The sequence below is a fragment of the Garra rufa genome, chromosome 8, assembly GCF_049309525.1.
Source record: "Garra rufa chromosome 8, GarRuf1.0, whole genome shotgun sequence".
Taxonomy (NCBI): Eukaryota; Metazoa; Chordata; class Actinopteri; order Cypriniformes; family Cyprinidae; genus Garra; species Garra rufa.
The window spans coordinates 10,814,038-10,838,174 of NC_133368.1; the positions used below are offsets into that span (position 1 = coordinate 10,814,038).

The 24,137-nt window shown below is 42.8% G+C and overlaps 1 protein-coding gene across 1 annotated transcript; it reads left to right on the forward strand.

Annotated features, from left to right (window-relative positions):
- Positions 1-9,233: 9,233 nt before the first annotated feature.
- Positions 9,234-23,231, forward strand: LOC141340071 (uncharacterized). Its single transcript, XM_073845004.1, has 8 exons — positions 9,234-9,530; positions 10,937-11,028; positions 12,801-13,083; positions 14,119-14,485; positions 14,814-15,116; positions 17,293-17,398; positions 18,986-19,128; positions 22,984-23,231. The coding sequence occupies exons 1-8, from the start codon at positions 9,234-9,236 to the stop codon at positions 23,229-23,231; spliced, it is 1,839 nt and encodes a 612-aa protein (XP_073701105.1).
- Positions 23,232-24,137: the final 906 nt, after the last annotated feature.

Sequence of the window (24,137 nt, forward strand, 5' to 3'; positions counted from 1 at the left end):
GGCCTGTAAGGCGGGAACCTCCAGGTTGTAGAATCTTATAAATGTAGACGGAGAGGCCCAGCCTGCCGCCGTACAAATATCTTGCAAGTCGATCCCACTCGACCAAGCCCACGACGAGGCCACGCCCCTCGTGGAATGTGCTCTAACACCCAGCGGGCATTGCATGCCCTTAGACTCGTAGGCCAGTGCAATGGCATCCACTATCCATCTGGATAAAGTCTGTTTTGACGCAGCCATTCCCTTAGAATGTCCGTAAAACGAAACAAACAGCTGTTCTGTCTGTCTAAAAGCAGACGTGCGAGACACATAGACTCTTAGCGCTCTAACTGGACATAAGAGTCTCGCGTCAGCCTCTCCATCCACAGCCGGTAAAGCAGACAGTGCGATGACCTGTGCTCGAAACGGTGTGTTAATAGACTTTGGCACGTATCCGTGCTTGGGTTTGAGTATGACTTTTGAGTCGTTGGGTCCAAACTCCAAGCATGTCGCGCCCACGGAAAGCGCATGCAGGTCTCCCACACGCTTCACTGAAGCGAGCGCTAGTAGGAATATGACCTTAAGAGACAGATATTTTAATTCGGCCGCCCGTAGTGGTTCAAATGGTTCGCTCTTCATAGCGTCCAACACCACCGAAAGGTCCCATGTTGGGACTGAGGGCGGTCTGGGTGGATTTAACCTTTTTGCTCCTTTAAGGAAGCGGATGATTAAATCATTCTTCCCTATTGACTGACCTAGCGTTGTTTTCGAGAACGCTGCTATGGCCGCCACGTAAACTTTGAGCGTGGACGGGGATCTGCCCTTGTCCAGTAGCTCTTGTAGGAAGGAAAGTACATCTGTCACACCACAGTCTGTGGGTGAGGATCCGCGTGCTGTGCACCAGTCCGCAAATATCGACCACTTCGAAGCATAGAGCCGTCTAGTAGATGGAGCTCTAGCTTGTGCGATCGTTGATATCACTCCTGTGGGGAGTTCATCATATATTCCCTGGTGACCCATACATGAAGGGACCACAGCTCGGGATGGGGGTGCCAGATCGCGCCGCCCGCCTGTGAGAGGAGGTCTCTCCTCACAGGAATTGGCCACGGAGCGATGCTCGTCATCTGCATCAGCGCTGGGAACCAAGTCTGGTTTCCCCAAAACGGCGCTATCAGCAGAATTGCACATTTTTCCTCTTTCACTCTCTCTATCACTTGTGGGAGGAGAGAGACCGGGGGAAAGGCATACAGAGGACGGCGGGGCCACGTATGAGCTAGCGCGTCCTTGGTTTTGGAAAAGAATTCTGGGCAGCGAGCGTTGTCCTGAGATGCAAATAGATCTATCTCCGCTCTGCCGAATGTCTTCCATAATAGCTGCACCGTTTGGGGGTGCAGCGACCATTCGCCTGCCGGAATAATGTTCCTGGACAGTCTGTCTGGTCCTACATTTAGGGTCCCCCGCACGTGCGCTGCCCTTAGCGAGCCCAGGTTGCGATGAGCCCATACCAGAAGGCGTTCTGCAAGTGCATGAAGGTTTCTGGACCTGAGCCCGCCCTGGCGATTTATGTAAGCCACCACCGATGTGTTGTCGGAGCGGACTAAAACATGACTTCCCTTCAATAGGGGAAGAAAATATGTCAGCGCATTCTCCACTGCTATCATTTCGAGGCAGTTGATGTGCAGTGACTTCTCTCGTTCTGACCATAGGCCGAACGCCGGTCTGCCCTCTAGCAGAGCCCCCCATCCCGAGGTGGACGCGTCCGTGGACACTACTTTCACCCTCGAGGGTCTCTCTAGAGTGACACCTTTTCGGTACCAGTCGGCTGCCTTCCACGGCCTCAGGGCTGTAACGCAGCTCTGATTGATCGTGAGACAGAGCTGACCGGACGCCCACGCTCGGCGCGGCACGCGCGCTTTCAGCCAGCGCTGCAGTGGGCGCATGCAAAGCACCCCTAACTGCAGAACTGATGAAGCTGAAGCCATAAGACCTAGCACTCTTTGAAAGGTTTTGAGCGGGGCAGACTTGCTGTGGCAGAGCGCGCTCACTGCGCTCTGAACGCTCAGCGCTCGTACTGGCGAAAGCTTCGTTTTCATTGCCAGAGAGTCTAATTCTATGCCCAGGAAGGAGATATTCTGGCTGGGGTTCAGCGAGCTTTTCTCCCAGTTGACCTTCAGACCCAAGTTCTCGAGGTGATCGAGTAACATGATCGTGTGTTCCCTGAGCAATGAGTGAGATTGCGCTAGTATCAGCCAGTCGTCCAAATAATTCAGTATGCGCACGCCTTTCTGTCTGAGCGGGGCGAGCGCTGCATCCATGCACTTCGTAAATATACGGGGTGCTAGGGACAAACCGAATGGCAGGACTGTGTACTGATAAGCTTGGCCCTCGAAGGCGAATCTCAAAAATCGCCTGTGACGCGACGCTATCTGTATTTGAAAATACGCGTCTTTCAGATCCACTGACACAAACCAGTCTCCTCGGCACACTTGCGCGAGGATTTTCTTGGTTGTGAGTATTCTGAACTTTCGCTTCACTAGCGCTTTGTTCAGTTGCCTTAGATCTAGTATGGGCCTGACTCCTCCACCTTTTTTCGGTATCAGAAAATATTTGCTGTACAGCCCCCCTTCGCTCTGACCTTGAGACAGGGGTTCTATGACACCTTTGCTCAATAATGTGGTCACTTCGGCTCGTAGCAGGTGTGCTGCATCTGCCTTTATCATAGTCTCGACGCGCGCCGTGTAACGGCGAGGGCGTCGTCGAAACTGGAGCGAATAGCCTGTCTTTACAGTGTCCAGCACCCATTTTGAGACCCCTGGGAGTTTTTCCCAGGCATCTGCATGTAATGCGAGGGGGTGGGTGCGAAGCGCGCTCCGATCTGTCGCTAATGGAGCTGCTTCGGTGTCTGTGACACGTAAGGCTCGGGGTACGCTGACCGCGGGGACTGCTTTCTCTGTGTGTATATGTGGTTGCGTGGTAACGGGCACATTTAACACATTCGATGCAGCTTTTAGCCTCGTAGGCTGGGCGTCGTCCGGTTTCGTTTTTACAGAAACCGTAAGACCTGCCTGATGTAGTATGTGTGGGCACTCTAGGGTGGGCACATATACCACATGTGAAGCGCAGTCGATTTGGGTCGACTTTATGAGCGCGGGGCTTGTATGACAGGGTGTGCTTATGTGCAGTGATGGCAACTGGACAGTGGACATGCGTGCTACACACAAAACACTTTCGGCCGTGGCTGTAATACCCGAAATTATACTCTTTTGAGGATTTATTTGGGTAGCCGTGAGAACGGCTGTTGAGTGCAGACAGGCGGGCTGCAGCGCCGGCCTGATGACTGCGGATAATGCTGGAACAGCCGCATTTCCTGGAGCTGAGCGAGCGAATACTTTTGGTGGGAGTCTGGCAGCCGCGGGACTCGCGCACCGGCGTTTTCCTAGCGGTACTAGGCCTGCTTCGGAGGATTAGGTTTGAGCTCAACCTTGGGCCTCTGAGTGCGCTCTCCGTGGCGGCGGCCTGCAGAGCGTGATCGAGGTCTCGCTCCCTGCGTCTCCTGACGTTGAGAGACGGCTGCGGCAGGCTGATGCTGAGGTCTGGCGCTCTGCGCTGGCGGCTTTGGGCGTCCGGCGGAGCTAGACCGCTTGGGCAAGAAGTGCTTCATTGCCTGAGAAGTCTTCTGAACCTCCGCAAACCTCTCCGTGAAGTCCTTCAGGGAAGCGCCGAACAGACCCGTTGTCGCAAACGGCGCGTCGAGAAAGGCTGTACGCTCGGACTCCGCCATCTCTGAGAGCGTGAGCCACAAGTGCCTCTCTGTCACTGTCAGCGCCGCCATGTTGCGTCCAATAGCCTGAGCTGCCGATTTGGTGGCACGGAGAGCGAGGTCCGTGGCGCTCCTCAGATCCGGCACGCAGATCGCGTCAGGGCCTTCCTCGTCCAGCTTTTGGAGAAGGTCAGCCTGGAAGATCTGCAGCGTGGCCATGGTGTGCAACGCTGAGGCGGCCTGTCCCGCCGCGGCGAAGGCTCGGTGGAGCAGACTGGACGTTTGTCTGCAGGCTTTTGACGGCAGCGCCGGCTTAGCACGCCGTCCAGCGGAGGGCGGGCATAAGTGTGCTGCTATCGCCTCTTCCACAGGAGGAATAGACAGGTATCCTTTGCTCTCGGCGCCGTCAACCACGGAGAACGCCGGGGAGGAGGATGGGCGCACTCTCGCCGAGTAGGGGGCGCCCCAGGACTTTGTCAGCTCCTGGTGGAGTTCGGGAAGGAAAGGGGCGGGCTTAGCTTGCGACGTCCGCTCTCCTTTAGGCAGGAACCGGCCGTCCAGCCGGTTGTGAGCAGGCTGCTCTGGTGAGGACCATTCCAAGCCCAGGCTCGCCGTGGCTTGGGTCAAAATCCTCAGGAGCTCCGACTCTATAGAGGCTCTCGTGCTGGGAGGGGCGTGAGCAGGGGGGGCGACGTCCACGGAGTTCGCCCAGTCCTCACTGCCTGACGCAGCCAGCAAACAGGAGTCCTCCTTCTCCTCCGTTTCACACATCTCGACGGCGCTAGCAGCGGGGGCAGCGGCTGGCAGCGGCTGCTCCAAATCCTGCACCGAGAAAGTGAAGGCGGGTGAAGCTAGCGGGCGCGCCGGCGAGCTTTGACGGCTGGAGGACGATTCCGGCAGCCGCTGGGCACGGCGCTTTTTACGGCGCGGCACCACAGCCGGCTTAGGAGCAGACTGTGAAAAGAAGGCCAAGCGAGCCCTCAGAGTCGCCATGGCCATAGACTCGCACTGAGGGCATCCTCCCTCGGCGAGCGCTATCACAGCGTGGTCTTCACCCAGGCAGGAAACGCACACAGCGTGGCGGTCCCCGTCGCTGAGTGCGACTCCACATGAGTCGCAGGAGGGCATCTTTAAAAAGACGCAGCTCTTTCAGTAATAAGGTTTTGTAAAGGATATGAGCGCCGGAAAGCGCAGCAGGAAGGCAGGAAGGCGGCGTGGCCAGCAGCTTCAGACTCGTCCCGCTGATGAGCTTCCAGTCGACGGCGGCTTCTTCTCCAGCTCCAGCGATGCGAAGGCGTCGCGTGAAGGATGAAAAAATCAGAGTGTAGCTACCTGCGAGCGATATTTATAGGCTGAGATCACGCCACTTTCGGCGGGAGATGACGTATCAGGCGCGAAAGGCGCTCATTGGAGCGGACTTCGCGCCAAGCCTCGCTCGATAGGTGCTGCAGTTGCTGCAGAGCAGCCAATAGGCACGCAGCACGCCTCGCCTATGTCTGCTCACTGCGGCAACGCGTTTTACATTAATACAAAATTAAGGATAATTTTTTGGCTTCAATATCTCTCGCGGAAAGGATTTTCCCCTAGCGTAAAGCTACGCAGTAAGAGTGACCCCTCGTAAGAGAACTCCTCATTTTCTCATTGATGTTCAACCTTTTTTTCTTTTCTTTTTTTGTTGCAAAGGGCATTTGATCATCTTTGCACGTTCACTTTGTAAACACTGGGTCAGTACTTCTACAGCGATGTAGGACAATTTTGAAGTTAGAGATGGATGAAACTGAGATGGTAGTTTTTTGACGTACCCTAACTGTCTTGAACCAGAGTGCACAAAGTACGTATGCTCAATGCACAGCTAGACAAGATGAGCATCTGTGGTTAAAACGTGCACAAATATTAATTTATTAATGAAAGTAACACATTGTTTTGCTAGTTAAGACCCTTCTTTCCCGGCTGGGATGGTTTAGAGCCATTTGAAGTTGCATTGAAACTGCAATTCTGAAATTCAAACTCGCACGCACCATTTAAGTTATATGGAGAGAAAAGCTGTGAAATGAATGTTTTTCTTAAAAAAATAATTTCTTTGTGACTGAAGAAAGAAAAGAAATACATGAACCTCTTGGATGACAAGCAGGTGAGTAAATTATCTGTATTTTTTGTTCTGGAAGTAGACTCTTCCTTTAATGCCTATTGTTTATAAAGGGATGTTTATCTTGTGTTTCAGTCATGCCAAAGTCTTGATGACCATCACCTGGCCACTAAAGAAAACCCTCAGCCATATCTTCTTGCCTCAGGGACATCAAAAGCACAGGTTTCCACCTTTTACATTGTCTTGGACAGAGAAGTTTCGCCTTGTCAGTCATGTACATCCTTGGGTACTGTTGAAGAGCTGTTCAAGTAAAGTAAAGTATCATGATGCTCTGTCCAGCCTGTACATTTTTTTTTTTTTTTTTTTTTTTAACAGACAAATGTATATAATATTGATATAGGTACAACTGAAGTCAAAGAACTGAGAGCAAGGCAGTTGAACAAGCAGTAATTTTCTTATTTAAGTTCTGTCCTCATGGAATGTATCCTGGTATCACTGTGGATTTTTTCTTGTTGCTTCATCTGATTTATATCTACTTCATTTTATAATCATTCAGGCTTGATTTTATATAATGCAATGATGTGTGTTGACTATGCTGTATACAATTTTACCAAACATTTCCTGTTGGCACTGCAGACGTATTAAATGTAAATGTTTTGCTGTTAGATTTTACAGTATTTTATGACAGCAGTTAATTTCAAAGTGTTTACATGCATGGAATTTCTAAATCCAATCTATGTATTTCCTCAAATAAAAGCAGAAAGTTGAGAGTATGGCTTTCAGTGTAGTCATTTCCACATAAAACATATTGTGTTTTTAACACTGGTTAAAGAGTTTAAATTATAATTAACTAAATTTTAGAGTTAAAATTACTCTCCAAATTATTAATATTTTAACTCCAGAAAGTGTTAAAATTTAACTCTGAGAAAGTGTTAAAAATTCAACTCCAAGAGCGGAGTTATTTTAACTCTGCGCTGGAGTCTATTTGATGGTCACGCATGTACACTCAGATTGAGTTGATTTTAACTACCAGGGAGTTTATTCCAAAGACCAGAATTTGCTGTGTACATTGTCGCTAGTTCCTAATGTTATGTCAGAGGACATGCGCAGATGTTTATCACTCATTCCAAGATGTCAAAATGTTGTCATGTTGCAAAAAGTACAAATGTAAGGTGTACGCACCGTTCATTCACATGTGGCCGTAATCAAAACAAACAACGCATTATCACATGCGCGGCAAATTGCTAATCAGTGTAGTGGTGCCTGGAGAAGTATATATGCTTAATTTGTGAATTTCGTTTTCAACTTTCTATTTGAACTCGTTCGTTTTCTGGATCCTTGGACTAAAATGTTTACAGGGGTTCACTTGTTTAAGAAATTTCTGATCGTAAAAATCAGCTTCTTTTTATTTGTAAGGTATCGTTTTTTATTATTATGTACTGATTTAAATTACTGGTGCGGTAGACGGAACGGACGCAGGTGCATTAGGCGCTATCATTAAATACATTTCAAAGCAAGCCGGCTCCACGGTCCTGACTGCATCATCACTGCCTTTATTGGGTGTTTTTAGCGAATATTTACATTTATTCACATGACTGGATGTGGTGGACTGCCATGATTTTGGCGAATGCAGGACACTGAATAATGCGCATCAGAGGGGATTTAAAAAGTGAAAGTGTGTATACACCGTATACTTGCGTACACCCTCCACTACACCACCGTTGCAAATTGCCGTGCCACTGGTCTTTCATGTTTCTAACATGAAGTCAAGTGTATATGACATAAAAATATATTTTGTTATATCGTGCAATCAGTGCTATCTGCTAGCAAACTTTAGCGATTTTTTTGCAAACGTTTATTTACAAAACAACACCATAAACACAAACACAAGATTGAAGGTAATATACATATAATGAAACATTGTCATCAAAATCCTTATTAAAGGCAAAAATTACTTATATTTACGAGTCTGCTCGCTCGAGTGAGCAGCCATGTTGGAAATTTCTCTTAGCCCTTCGTTTGAAGTGAGGTCCTGAAAAATCTTCCTTTGGAGGGCTATCTGGCCCTTCCCCTCACCCCTACCCCTCCAACCAAAAGAGAAATGAGACACCCCTACCCCTTCACGTGAACGCGCCAAACGGAGGGGTAGGGCTAAGTGTAGGGGTAAGGGGTAGAATTGGGATTGAGCCTAAGTCTTTAGTTCCTTTAATTGTGGTGATTTGGCTCACATTTAACAAAAACCCACAAATTCACTATCCCAACAAATTAGAATATGGCGACATGCCAATCAGCTAATCAACTCGAAACACCTGCAAAGGTTTCCTGAGCCTTTAAAATGGTCTCTTAGTTTGGTTCACTAGGCTACACAATCATGGGGAAGACTGCAGATCTGACAGTTGTCCAGAAGACAAGCATTGACACCCTTCACAAGGAGGGTAAGCCACAAACATTCATTGCCAAAGAAGCTGGCTCACAATTTTGAATGATCATGCTTGGGTGATTTTTACGCCGGCGCAGGTCCTGCGTGTTTCACTCTTACCACAGCACTTTGATCTGCCAGATGCCCCTCGCTTACTTGAGCCTTTTAAATCTTTCCTGGCGGATCGGAAAACAGCCTCGGATTTAAGTGCTGGAACACGCCACACTGAATTAGCGCTTTGAGCAGTTTTATTCTTTTAGGTGGATGCATGCAGCACTTTTATCTGCCAGTGTTTTACACTTGAGAGTCATTAACACCACTCATCTAGAGCTGTTTGATCCTTTTAGTGGATAAAAGGAAAATACTGACAGCTTGACAAGAGCAATTCTCCTTTCCTCACACTGTGATTGCCAGTTTCCCGCCACATGACGTGAACTGCCATGAGTAGTAAAGTAAACACTTGCCGCCGGGCTTTTGGCTTGGAAAGCCATTCCCAGTGCCTCAAGCCGGATTATAAACAACTGGAACGAGGTTACTAGCTCAAGTTCGCTAGCAGGTCACCTCACTTCACTCTGTAACAGGCATCTGAACCAGGCCCTCATGCGACGGCTTTTCAGAATGTTACCTTAAACAGATCCTTGCGCAAAAATGCCCGGGGACTGGTTTCTGTCTGTGGATCTGAAAGATGATTACTTACACCTCCAAATAGCACCCCGTCACAGACTGTTCTTGATTCACCTCGAGGAAGTGGCCCCTAGCACTTTTCAAAGTGCGTAGATTCCCCTCTGAGAGATGGTAATCCGCTTTTGAAATACCACGACTATTGGCTGAATCAAAACAGGAGCTTTTCACTCACAGGTCGATGCTGTTAACCACCTAGAGCGTTTAAAGTTGAAAATCAACTCGGCCAGGAGTTGTCTGACTCCCAGACAACGAGTTTCCTTTCTGGGAACAGTCATAGACTTCCAAATGCGAGCTTGGCTTACGCCAGAATGCTGCCTAGCTATTCAGCGAGCGGCCACGTCTTTCAAGTTGGGGACTTTGCGTCCCCTGAAGGCATTTCAGAGGATGCTCTGCCTTATGGCCGCCCCTTCCTCTGTGATTCCTCTGGGCCTGTTACTAATGTGGCCCCTACAGAATTGGCTGAAAGCCCACATTCCGTCCCATGCCTGGTGCCTGGGCCGTGCTTACATCAAGGTAAAACACCGCTGTCTCAGAGCTGTGGCCCCTTGGACAACCTCTCGTCTGTTCCTGTCAGGCGAGAGTTGGGAATGACCTCTAAAAGGAAGGTGATTACGACATAAGCTTTCAGCTTGGGCTGGGGCGCTCTGTATGAAGGCAACCCAGCGTTCTGCTCCTAGTCGACCCATGAGCGATGTCTACACATCAACATCCTCGAAATGATGGCAGCTTGGCTAGCCTTAGAAACCTTCCTGCCTGCCTTATAGGCATGGGATGATAACCGGTTTCAAGGTTTACCGCGGTTTGAAAAAGTCACGGTTTCAAAACCGCAAACAAAAAAAGTTATACCGGTCCTACGATATGTGAATTTTCTGTGTCGTCAAAGTGAAGTGCAGGACTCTCTACTAGGTTGTGTGTGTGCGTACCTGCAGCGAAAACAATGCATCCCCTCCCCCAGCGATTAGTGCTGCAGGCGCGTGTCTGTGATTGTGCACGTGCTCCACAGTCAGTGAGACTCAGCAGTAATATAAGTTCAGGATGGCCAAAGGAGGTGAATCCCCACAACACAGAGTGGGGAATAGCAGACTATATGTAGGCTACTAACGTTACGTTTCTGTGATTGAACATTAGTACAACAATTAAGTTAAAGTGAAATCACGTCTTTGGCTTTTAAGCCTTTAATCACGTTAAAGGTGCAGTGTGTAGGTTTTGCCGCATCTAGCGGCGAGATTGTGAATTGCAACAATCCACCTCTCACCCCTCCCTTTACAGAACTACGGAAGCCTATACACATACAGGATTAAAATCTCACCTTTTTTGACAGCAACGAATAGTGAGATTTCTTGTAAAATGTAATTTAAGGAATTATATTTACTTTATCATTCAACAAAACTATGTTATTGTGAATATTACTGTTACTTGTTCATCATTGTGTCAGTGTTTTTTTTTTCCCAAGCTGATAATTCTAAGTTAATAAAGACATAATGGTTCATTAAGATCTTATGCACCCCTGAAAACATAGTTATTGCACCTCTGTCTAGAGATCATCTTAAATATTACACAGTGAACCTTTAACATCTTTTCAAAATCACAGCATTAAAAAAAAAAAAAAACCTTGCTGGCTCTCACGTGTCTTTGAGTATTTGTTTATTTTTGGAACTGTCACTAATGGTCATATTTTTGATTTTGATCAGTGATTGCATTTTTTCCATTTAGAAGGATTTGTTTTTGAACATTTTATTTTGTTGATTATTGTTGAGCTGCAGGCTTAGGCTCACACAAGTGACTGAAATTTAATTTAATTAAGAAGATATAATTATTTATTTTAATTATTTTGCCTGATGTTCCATGTTACAAAATGTTCTAAATGTTTTCTTAAAATAAAATATACTGTGTTCAGTAAAAAAAAAAAATTTTTACCCAGACATTTAAATATAACATTGTAGAGCAGTAATTACAATACCGTGATACCGTGAAACCATGATATTTTTATCCAAGGTTATCATACCGTCAGAATCTTATACAGGCCCATGCCTACTGCCTTACAGGGACATCATGTCCTAGCTCAGCAGACAACATGTCGGTGATTGCCTACATCAACCTCAGGTCTCGTTCCCTTTACAGGTTGACGCAACGTCTCCTGTTGTGGGCACAGAAAAAACTCCTCTCAATACGAGTGGTTCATGTGCCGAGCAGATTGAACCAGGGAGCAGATATGTTGTCGAGGAACAACGTAGCCCCGGGAGAATGAATTTCTTTATTTTAATTTTTTTTTTTAATTTGTTTATTAAAAAAAATAAGTTTTTAAAACGTTGTATTACAACATTGCCTAATTGCAACCAAAATACAACGTTGTGAAAAGTTGTAAAAACGTTTTGTGTTTGCTGGGATCTTGGCTCTATAAGGTTCTATCAGTGAGCCAATCAGCACTTTGAATGCAAATAAGAGGACCAATCATGATCCATTTTCTTTGTCCTGTCGCCGGACTGCTCCTTAACAGCAGGAAAGATTAAATGTTAAACAACAATAATTATTTATCTGCAGAATCAATAAGCGCAACTCACCTTTAGAAATAAGTCAGGGTCGCCAAAGACCCAAATATGTAATGATTGCCAAAACATTCATGCAGTTTAAAGTCTTAAAATATCTTGCATTTTACAAAATTTAGCATTAAAGGTCAAATAGTCAACAATTTAAATGATGGGGTCTTAATTACAACAATAAACATCAGCCTGTCCTTTCGGCCATACTGATCTAAAGAGAAAGTAGTAGAGTAGCTGCTTTAACTTTTCCTGCAATAATGTCTTTAATTACCTACTATAATCCTAAATTTAATCTACTCTGGACAAAATATTTAGCACTGCCTTTTATGCCTAATTTAAACTATAAAAAAAAAATATTTGTCCTAAAATATGAAATAAAGGTGATAAAGAAAGCATTAAGAATACATTTAGGGTCTCTGTCATTCTCATGTAGGAAAGAGTCTTGTTCCAATCTCAAAACAACTCAGAATGCAGATAGGACCTTATAATTCCAAGGCGACAAAAATGTTCAGAGCTTTTGTCATGCCCCTATAGATTATCTGTGCTGATTTTGCCCTTTGTCACCCCTGTGGGGCTTTTATATTTGGTTTCTCCCTCTGTTGCCATTATTTGGTCATACAATTTTTTAATTTTATCTTGATATAATATAAATTATCACCCAGCCCTACTGTAACCTACCATTGGTACCAGGGAATTAATTCAATATTTCAAGCTCATATCATCCAAGTTTTCTACTTTTATTCTTGGTCACAGAATTCTTTGAACATTAATATTGGCTAGGAAATCCTTATTTTTTTTATTTTAAACACACACACACACACACACACACACACACACACACACACACACACACACACACACACACACACACGTGTGTAAAGATTATTATTATAAAATAGTTCTGCAATCCTACCAGTCTATTTTATGTATTAGTAAGCTTGTCACTGTCTTAATTTAATATTGATATAATAAGTAATTCCTTTTCTAAATAAAATCAAACAGGGTGTCACAATGCGTGTAGGAAAGCGCAACACAACGTAGGAGTAAATGTAAAGTCTTAAATCCTCAGGCAGGGAAACAGCAGACAAGGAGACTGGAACACACGCACACAGGTAACACATGGATGTAACGTTTGATGTAACAATTGTAGCTGGACATAGAAACTGAGAAAACAAACAACTTACAGACAGATGACGACAGATGAAGGCAATGATGCTAATGAACAGGATGACCAAACATGGGCATAGAGTGAAACCAAACAGACAGTCCAACGGTTGAGACAATGGGGAAAACCAAAACAAACAGTCCATAACCTGACATTACTCCCACCTCCAGAAGCCAGCACCCGCATATGCCTTCAGTGAGTACGTTCCCTCCATGCCTCCCATGCTTCCCCAAGTCCTCCAAAGCTCTGCGGCCAATTTCCATGGCGGGTCAGAGAGCTCAGGAAGCCATGGTGGACCAGGGAGCTCGGGAGGCCATAGCGGATCAGACAGTTCGGGAGGCCGAGGCGGATCAGAGAGCTCAGGAAGCCATGGTGGACCAGGGAGCTCGGGAGGCCATAGCGGATCAGACAGTTCGGGAGGCCGAGGCGGATCAGAGAGCTCAGGAAGCCATGGTGGACCAGGGAGCTCGGGAGGCCATGGCGGATCAGACAGTTCGGGAGGCCGAGGCGGGTCAGAGAGCTCAGGAAGCCATGGTGGACCAGGGAGCTCGGGAGGCCATGGCGGATCAGACAGTTCGGGAGGCCGAGGCGGGTCAGAGAGCTCAGGAAGCCATGGTGGACCAGGGAGCTCGGGAGGCCATGGCGGATCAGACAGTTCGGGAGGCCGAGGCGGGTCAGAGAGCTCAGGAAGCCATGGTGGACCAGGGAGCTCGGGAGGCCATGGCGGATCAGACAGTTCGGGAGGCCGAGGCGGGTCAGAGAGCTCAGGAAGCCATGGTGGACCAGGGAGCTCGGGAGGCCATGGCGAATCAGACAGTTCGGGAGGCCGAGGCGGGTCAGAGAGCTCAGGAAGCCATGGTGGATCAGACAGTTCAGGAAGCCATGGCAGATTGGCCATGGCAGATTCTTAGGGACAATTAGGGGACTAAAAGTAGTAAAAGTAAAAGTCTTTAATAAATCTGCAGGTAGGGAAACAGAAACACACACACGCACACACACAGGAGGTAACATAAGGTGTAATGATAGAAGCCGGACCAGGAAACTGAGAAAACAACAACAACTTATAAAGGAGAGCTAATTATGATGACAGGTGAAGGCAATGGTGCTAATGAACAGGAAGACCAAACATGGGCATAGGGTGAAACCAAAACCTGACACAGGGATGGTTCATTACTCCAACTCTTAATTGTTGTAATTACCTTTTACCTAGTAACAATTCATTTATAATGTTACATAATTCAGTTCTTATTAGGATTTATTCCCATTAGAGTGCTCTTCAAATGATTTATAAGTAATAGGAATTCCAGTTAGAGAGCTCAATTGAATGTTTGTCTTCACTGATCTTCATTCATTTTTATTAACAGAGCTCTACAATTACTAGGAATTCCAATTACATAGCTCTCAAACTGAAATTGTACTGATGACAGTAATGCTTAGTGGCAGTTGCGTGGCTTCATGCTCAACTGAAGATCTGTATGTTAAATTTATTATCATTCATGTATATATTTTCCAGGTGTAAAGGTTTTCGGTCAAGATACAACAGTCATGTATGGAGAAAATGCCACTATGTTGTGTCAGCTGACTGGGACTGATGATTATCTAATCCGTATTATATGGAAGAAAAAGACGCGAGAAAACCCTGAAGAGAAGTTCTTTTTTGTCATTCACCAAGATGGCAAGATTGAAGTCTCAAATGAATTGAGAGATAGAGTACAATTCATTGGGAACATTGCTAAGAAAAATGGATCAATTCAGATACTCAGAATGAGTCTTCTGGATGAAGGGATTTATACATGCATCTTCAACTTCATTTCTACTGGGCCATTTGAGACCAACATCAATGCCACTGTTTTTGGTATGATGGACTATATTATTCTTTAATTTACAGCAGTATCATAACCATACCCATCTATGTCAGTATCCTGTGACTTCTTTTTATTTTTTATTTTTTGCTGTGCATTCTTCTGTCCATACTTTATTTTAATGTTGAGAGCTCTGCTTTGGTCTAGTCTGGTTTATGTTCCTAGTGTTGGCAATTCATCACTCATGCTTGATGTTGGGTGTCTATTGTGAGCTCATGGTTTCTTTAAGTGAAATATGTAAAGGTGAAATGATAATTGCTTTTAGTCACAGTTAACATGATGCATTGAATTCATTATCTTTTTTTTATGTTTCAAATGTAGTTTGTCCTGAGAGTAATGTGACAATGGAGACACCTGTTGCTGGTTCTCTGGATACCACATTGGCATCATGCTTTGCCTCTAATGCACGGCCTGCAGCAGAAGTGACATGGAGATTAGGAGATCTGGAAAAAACTCTTAACACTGAAACCAACCAAACAGTGCATCCAAATGGGACCGTTACTGTTGTGTCCTACCTACTCGGGGCCCCATACAAACATTTAAACAAGAAGACCGTCCAGTGTGTGGTGAAACACAACACCCTAAAAGATGAACTTGTGCTGGACTACACAATACACATCCATTGTAAGTATACATATGTGTGGTCTGCAAACCAACAACCTGCATACAAATCAGTTATGTATCCTCTGTATAAAATATGTACTTCATGTTTATGTTCCAAATGCAAATCTTATTAGGTATGTTTACATATTTTGGTATTCCAAATGAATCCAATAAGATTGATATCATCTGTTTATATATAACCCCCTAAACTCTGATTTAGATATCTGTTTCGATGTGTATTACATGTAGTCATATGACCAGTACCCAGTCGGCGCATTAAAAACCAGAGAAAGCACAGCAATGTCGTCACTGGAACTATCACTGGAATAATGGTCGTTTAGCCTTGATGAACATCTAAAAAGAAAGATGACATATATCGTCACCTTAGAATTATAAGGTTCTATCTGCATTTCGAGCACTTTTGAGATATTGAGCTTCAAAGTTTTCGCGTTCCATAGACTTCTGTAGAAACAACCATTTTTGTTTTCCAAAAAAGTCCCAAAATGTACTCAGCTTACAAAACATCACATAATGGCACTAAGTGGTCACAGAATAAGAATATGTAAACAACTAAATTTTGACAAAAATGTCAGATAGAACCTTCTAAGGTGACGATATGTCAAAAATGCTTTTTAAACAAATACAGAAAAGATATTCAGTCTCCTCCACTCACCAGTTCATGGAGATAAGCATATATGCTCAAGAGGTAAAATGTAAATATACACATTATAGCAAAGTATTTTTCAACCTGATTAAGAAAATAGTCAATCAGATTGTTCTTAAATAAAATCATTTGTTAAACTGAGCCATCAGTCTGACAAATTTTTGTTCATTTAGTTGTATGTAAACATAGCTAATAAGAAACTTTAAAAGTTTTCATTTTTACATATTAACACTTATGTAATTGAAACAAAGGCTATACACTTATACAGGTGCTTCTCAATAAATTAGAATGTCGTGGAAAAGTTAATTTATTTCAGTAATTCAACTTAAATTGTGAAACTGTGAAACTTTGCAGACTGAATTCTTTGGTTCTTTTAATTGTGATGATTTGGCTCACATTTAACAAAAACCCAGCAATTCACTATCTCAACAAATATAATATGGTGAAATGCTAATCAGCTAATCAACTCAAAACACCTGTAAAGGTTTTCTTTAAAATTGTCTCTTAGTTTGGTTCACTAGGATACACAATCATGGGGAAGACTGCTGATCTGACAGTCCAGAAGATAATCACTGACACCCTTCACAAGGAGGGTAAGCCACAAACATTCATTGCCAAAGAAGCTGGCTATTCACAGAGTGCTGTATCCAAGCATGTTAACAGAAAGTTGAGTTGAAGGAAAAAGTGTGAAAGAAAAAGATGCACAACCGCAGCCTTGAGAGGCTTGTCAAGCAAAATCGATTCAAGAATTTGGGAATGGACTGAGGCTGGGGTCAAGGCATCAAGAGCCACCACACACAGACGTGTCAAGGAATTTGGCTACAGTTGTCGTATTCCTCTTATTAAGCCCCACCTGAACCACAGACAACATTAGAAGCGTCTTACCTGGGCTTAGGAAAAAAAGAAATGAACTGTTGTCCAGTGATCCAAAGTCCTCTTTTCAAATGAGAGCAAGTTTTGTATTTCATTTGGAAATAAAGGTCTTAGGCTGATGATACACTGGGCAACTTTTAGAGCAATGTTGCCCGGCAACTTTGGCCAATGTTCCCGTCAATGGGCAACCAGGTAAGACACGGGGTATTGTCAAGAGGAAAATGAGAAACAAGAGACCAAAACTGCAGATGAGCTAAAGGCTACTGTCATAGAAACCTGGGATTCATACAACCTCAGCAGTGCCACAGACTGATCACCTGCATGCCACGTTGAATTGAGGCAGTAATTAAAGCAAAATGAGCCTCTACCAAGTACTGAGTACATATACAATAAATGAACATACTTTCCAGAAGGCCAACAATTCACTAAAGATTTTTATTGGTCTTATGAAGAATTCTAATAATAAATGTGAGCCAAATCATCACAATAAAAGCACCAAAGACTTAAACTACTTCAGTCTGTGTGCAGTGAATTTAATTAATACACGAGTTTCACAATTTGAGTTGAATTACTGAAATAAATGAACTTTTTGTTGACATTCTAATTTATTGAGATGCCCCTGTATATTGAATTTAATTTCAATTTCATTTATCTTCATAGATCCTCCAGAATCAGTGTTTATAATTCCTGACAGTGTAGCAAATACTAAAGAATACCAGTGTGTAGTGGATAGCAACCCAGAACCAACCAACTACACCTGGACTAGGTAATGAAAACATGTTTTGTAACACAGTTCTTTATTTATTTATTTTTATTTTTTGGTTTGTACAGTCAGTGGAATAATTATTCATTTTAATATCTAAACAAATTATTTAATAACATGTTTTGATTGAATAAATCGTATCTGTGTTATTATTGTTTAACATAAGGTCTTCTTGATAATATAATTATTGTTATGGCTGCAAATATATTTATATTTTTAAATATATCTTTGCTGACCTTTTACAGCATCAGCTTTTTAATCCATCTTGTAGATGTTATGGAAAAGGTGGAAACTAATCATCTTTTCTGCTTTCAAAACTATATAGTTATCTACCTAATTCTTTACACGGAAGCCAATGGGAGAGACTGTCACAGCCAGTTATTGCAGTGCCCAGTTTGGCCACCAAAGGGCACTTTCTTTGTGTCATGTTTGTTCTGGACTCGTTTGTACGGTGGCCGAGAGAGGCCAATGCGCTGCAAACAAGAAAACACATGCAAACAGAAAAAACCACAACAAATTAAGAAAACATCTTCATCAGTTTGACAACACAGGCGCTGCAAATCCTCGCAACGCAAACACAAATACGGAAACGCGCTGCAAATTCTCACAACACAACCAAACTCAGAAACGCGCTGCGAACACACGAACGCGCTGCATATAGCACGGTCCACAACGGAAATGTTTCAGGGGGACCTCAAAAAGTGACGAACCCATCTGGGACCTGATTATTTTTTCAGTGGCTGTTGGTCAGAGCAGAGGTGTTATCGGTGAACTATCACCTTTTAGTGATAGTATAGTATCACTTAAAGGTGATAGTGATATAAATAATCAGGTAATATAGTGATATAAATAATCAGGTCCCAGATGAGTTCGTCACTTTTTGAGGTCCCCCTGAAACATTTCCGTTGTGGACCGTGCTATATGCAGCGCGTTTGTTAGTTTGCAGCGCCCTCGTGTGTTCGCAGCGCGTTACTGAGTTTGGTTGTGTTGTGAGAATTTGCAGCGCGTTTCCGTATTTGTGTTTGCATTGCGAGGATTTGCAGCGCCTGTGTTGTCAAACTGATGAAGATGTTTTCTTAATTTGTTGTCGTTTTTTTCTGTTTGCATGTGTTTTCTTGTTTGCAGCGTGTTGGCCTCTCTCGGCCACCGTACGTTTACCTTAACCCTTTGCACTCATTATTGGTACATTACTGCCAGCTGTTTATCATTGAGACATTAGACTCACCCTATATATACCTTTTCATTTCATATATACTTTTTCATTTTGTCTTTAGTTGCACCAGTAATGAATTCTGTTCCTGTGTTGCTAGCTTTGTTTCCTGTTTTGGCTCATGTGGATTATGTAGTTTTTTGGACTCTAAGAATAATGTATTTTTTTGTGTTTGAGAATTCAGTAACAGACTTCTGGTTCATTAGCTGCTATAGGGAAATAATATAATAATAACAATGTTAACAAAATTTTAATAACAATATCCTCAATGCATTCTATAAATAAAATGTGGCATAAGTGTCAAAATAATTTTTGGGCCACTGTATATTATATGTACTGTCACATTGTTTCAGCAATTACCAGAGAATATTCTTTAACAGGGTGAATAAAAGTACTCCCTATTATGAAGGCAACAGGCTCCCTGTCCCAAACCTATCCCCTGACTTCAATGGCTTGTACATCTGTTATGCTAAAAACAAATATGGAAGCTCATCAGGTTTTCTGCATGTGGACGTTCATACTGGTGAGCCATTCATTCATCCATCTATACATCTATTCATGGGCGACATTTGACTCTTGAGTCAGGGGGGGCAAGAAAAAAAATCAGATGTAAGCATTAAAACAGTGCCCTACGGTATTGCAGCACATCTAAGCAGTCAATTAAAGCGCTGCACTTCAGCCCGGGCCGATGGGCCCTGACTTTTTTTTACACCCCAGGGCTACGGCTTCGGGCCAGTTTTCACGTCATAGTTCAGACCCGGGCCGGCATCGGGCCTGTTTTAGGCTTCTCCTTATTTTCATAATTTAGACAACCATCAATTATGGTGAAGAAAAAAAATGCCGCGCTGGTGGAAACAACACGAAACTTCACTTTCGCTTTCACTTTTGAGACCGACTCAGACACCGTTTAGTTTGCTTTAGCGCAGCTGAATCCACGTTCAAGCGCACACAATAGGCTAAAACTCACCCCAAGCACCGGCAAAAATAAATAACAATGAATGTGTCGAGGAAAGAGTAAGGACATAAATGAATTATTTATTAATTAATTTGTGTATTCTGAGTCAGTGTCGCAATCTCCTTTTTGGACGCGCCTTCAGAGAGAAATTCATCTTTACGGATTACATGAAAGAGTTTGTGCTTTTGATTTGTTTTATTTCGTTAAGTAATAATTTAAAGCTTTCTATAAATGTATTTATTATGTCTGTGAGGCATGCATTTCGCTTCATTTTGTTAAGCACTCCTGTTCAAGAACCAGACGGCAGAAAGCACATAATTTTTGTTTTCTTTATTTTATAAAAATGCTGTAACGTTTTTTCCGATGTATTACTCGTACTTTGTGAGCAAAAATGACGGATAATTTAAAATTGCTTCCAATGAAAAAAATGCAAGTGATTGCGCTGGTGCCTCGATGTCCTGCAAGCTTTAGCTTCCACTTTCTGCACAAACTATGCGCATATAGCTCACATGCATCTGTAACGTTTAAACTACCATTGTTTTATACTTGAACTGTTTTATATCTATAGATTTCATTTTAGGCAAGTCGTGATGATTTGAGAAGGCAAACTGATCAAACAGACTATGATCAGTCTTCCGCTGGGCGCTGTTCGGTAAATATATATATTTTTAACGAATAAAAAATGCTCCAAGCGTTTTTCTAAATTAGCTAAATAAAAAACGAAACTAAATATAAACATTTTACCATTATATACAAAACTGAACTATTTTATAGCTGAAACAGTAAGTTGTTTTGGGAGAAGGGGAAAATATATTTTTATCCCGTCTATTGCTTCACCGTTATTTCGAGAATAAACCCAGCGTAAATATGCAAATGTCACTCCCAAAACACATCAGCTTACATGTGCCGAAAAACAAAAGTTTCATACAAATTCTAAATGGATTATAGCCTGGAAAGTGCAAAGCACGCTCCCCTTATTATCACTAAAAATTCATAGAGATCTCACAAAATTCCGTTATAATTAATAAAGCTCTCTAAACTACACAATTAATATTTTATTTACATCGCGTCTACACTCATAAGATGATTCACGAGCGCACAAAACGCCACTTAATAAAAACCAATCAGGCGCTTTCAGCAGTGAGTGAATTCTGACAAGTGTTTCTAATTGTTCGGAAACAACAGATATGTCTGTGATTGGCTACATTGCTCAACGCTGCAAAAACACGTTGGATAGTTTGCCAGATCTTCAATTGCTTTGCTTTAGTTTGAGGGTTACATAGCACCGTCTAGTTCCCAAGTAAAACCGAGCCTAAGCTTGGCTAAAGCAGTTGCAGCGGGGCTGTCGAGGATTCCATGACTAACCACAGGGGGGGCAACTGCCCCCCCTTGTCCCCCCCTAATGTCGCCCATGCATCTATTCATCTAGTATGATTTGCCAATGAACATGTTATCATCCACACAACATGTAGGTTTAATTTATTAATTCATATTTGAAATGTCATATGTATTTTAGTCTTTCTTCTTCAAAATGTCATGTCACATCACAATCTCTATCTTTGTCTCAGTCTTTGCTTTTTCCCAGAATCATAATGTTTTAGAGTTTTCGCTTATCTCCTCCCTTCTTAGAAAACAGCAATGTCTGTTGGGGTCTGTTTGTTTGTTTCTGCTGTGCTGCTGCTGCTGCTGCTGCTACTGTTACTATTGTTTTAGTAATGAAATTGAAACCGTGAGTATGAACACTTGAACACTTGATTTTTCACAGTGTGATGTAAAGATTTGGGGACATTTATTTGTTTGTTTGTCTGTTTTAGTTTTAGTGAGTTTGTTTTGGTTAAGTTTTCATAGTTTTCCAACAACAATCAAATTATTTGACAGTCACATCTGATCAAATTATAAGTGATGTTTAATGTTGAGTAATGGGGAGAGGGATTTTGTACCAATATGATCATCACAGATCAGATGTGATTCTTTAGTAAATTGTACTTCTTTATTTTAAAGGGATAGTTCACCCAAAAATTCTTTCATTAATTACTCACCCTCATTTTGTTCCAAGCCCGTGAGATCTTCAGAATACAAATTAAGATTTTTGCTAGGGTGACATACATGTCATTTTTATTTTTTGGCAATGTTTTCTATATAGCCTAAAATATCCAGGACTATTTGAACTGTGCAGACTGATTGTTGTTTGACATCCGTGAGAGCTATAGAGAACAGACATTTCCTTGTGCTTTCGAATTGCTCCCACAGTACTTTGATGACATACAACAATCAGTCTACGTAGTGCGCTTAAAGTTGAATGCACACACCTAGTATGTATGTGTATTTGCATTGCTCTCACTGTTCTCTGTAGATCCCACCTTATCACTTGGCATGTACAATGCCTGCACATTATCGGTCAAACTTCTTTTCGATCATTACCTTCAGAAGATATTAAAACAGGAATACAAAGCTAAATATAGAAATCATGGCCAGGACGTGTGACCACCCTATCGAGTGCTCTCTGACCCTCCATAAACAGCAATACAAGTAAAATGTTCCCAGGCACAGAAATGGTTGGTGAAATAGTCCATATGACAGTTGAGTTGTTGAATAAAGTAGTTATTTTTGCTTTCTTTGCACACAAAAAGTAATCTTGTAGCTTCGTAAAATTGTCACAATTTGACCAATGTCCTTGCTACGTTTCTGTGCCTGGGAACATTTAAGTTGTGTTGCTGATTATGGAGGGTCAGAAAGCTCTTAAATTTCAAAAACATATCTTGATTTGTGTTCCGACGATGAACGAAGGTCTTGCAGGTTTGGAACAACGTAAGAGTGACAGAATTTAAATTTTTGGGTGAACTATCCCTTTAAGGTGTCTGTGGAGATTCATTCATCCAGGTAGAAGTTCCTTCTAAATAAAGTTTAATTTACAAAAACACTGGACTTGCAAACATACTTAAAAACACAAGACATTTCAGTGTTCATCCAAACACCTTCATCAGTTGTTTGGTGCACAGGAAGTAACTCTGGCAATTGTAGACAAAGGGGTCACATGATCTAAATCATGCTCTCCTAAATCCTAAATGGCAAGGAAAGTGGCGGACTACAGGAACCATATGCGCTTTCACCTAAGATGTCGGCTTCATGGAATTACACCTAAAAGCTTGCGTCTCAGATCATCTCTTAAAGGCCACAAAGCAACAGATATTTTACATAGAGCTCAAAAACAGCTGTTAAATGAAAGAATACGACAGGTTCATTTTACTTTGGATGTCTTGAAGCAAGAAAACAAACGGCTATATCAGAAGTTGGCCACCAAATTACCAGAAGCTATTTTATACAAAGTGACTGATTTTGTACAGCATGCACAGTTGGCTCAACACACCAAGAGCAAGGAAAGAAAAATTAAGAAGTTTGACTTGTTATGCTCACATACTCAAGGCATTCAACAGAATACTCTACCGGAGGAAGGTGTGAGAGTGAGTTCCGACAAATGGGTGAAGAACCTGTCTGATAGAGAACTCACAGGGCCGGAGATGGAGGTTTTGGCCAAAGGTCTGAACTTTGCAGTAACACCTGATCACATCCCGGTGGTAGATATGATCACTGCAACTGAATCAGCTATCAGGAACAATAATATCTCTGAGGAGGAGGCTGAAGAGGCTGAGAGCACATTTTTGGCCAAATAAAATATTTCAGGTTAAAATATTTAAGGTTGTTATAAATATTTATAAACTTTGTTGGGGTTTATAGGTCTCACATAAGTTATAGTTATAAGAGTGCTCCTGTGGCAAGACAGTTATAATGGGTATGACTCTTTTTGAATTGTATTGTTAATATTGCAGATTTTGTGGAGCGACTGCTGAAGACATGAATGTTGGAAGTACAAAGAACTTAGCATCCCTCTCTTTTAAGAGATTCTGTAGTTCATGGTTGTGGCAGGAGGGACGTAATATCTCCATTCCCTCCACCAGGGAACAAGGGTATGGAATGGGAATGATGTTACGTTAACTGACATTTTGGGTCCCTATTGAAAGTGCCAAAACATTTGTATTACACTGGGGGAAGCATGCCTGAAGCATAATCTGTAAAGTAAAGGATGCTTTGGAGACCACATTCTTCCAAAAAAGGAAAAGTAGCATGCAGAAAACATACATATGGACAGACCAACGAGGCAATGCTACATAAAAATATCTGTCTTGTCTGAGGAGAGATAGAACTCCCAACACAGAGATTGGACAGAAGTAGTTGTATCAAGGAAAAGACATGGGCTTACCATCAGGGAAACCATACCATAGAACATGGCCGTTTCTCAATACCAAGTATGCAAAGTTCGGACTTACGTCCTTCGTAGATTGGACTTGGAAGTTTGACTTGGGAGTACGAACTCCCGAGGACGTGAGGATGCAAGTCCTGTAATTCTGCAAATGGAACAGCAGTGTACTTGATAACGTCAGTCAGCTCGCCTTTTCTACTCTGGCTATCTTCACTGCTTCAATGTATGTATTTACAATAAGACGAAATATGATATCAACCACCTCTGCCTCTTTTCGTTTTCATTTAAACATATTAATAGCTGCAAAAATGTAGTTCAG

Coding starts and splice junctions, on each gene's coding strand:
- LOC141340071 (XM_073845004.1), top strand. CDS start 9,234: ATGCTGCCTAGCTATTCAGCGAGCGGCCACGTCTTTCAAGTTGGGGAC. Junction 17,399..18,985: donor ACCAACTACACCTGGACTAG/GTAATGAAAACA, acceptor ATTCTTTAACAG/GGTGAATAAAAGTACTCCCT. Junction 19,129..22,983: donor GCATGTGGACGTTCATACTG/GTGAGCCATTCA, acceptor CACATACTCAAG/GCATTCAACAGAATACTCTA.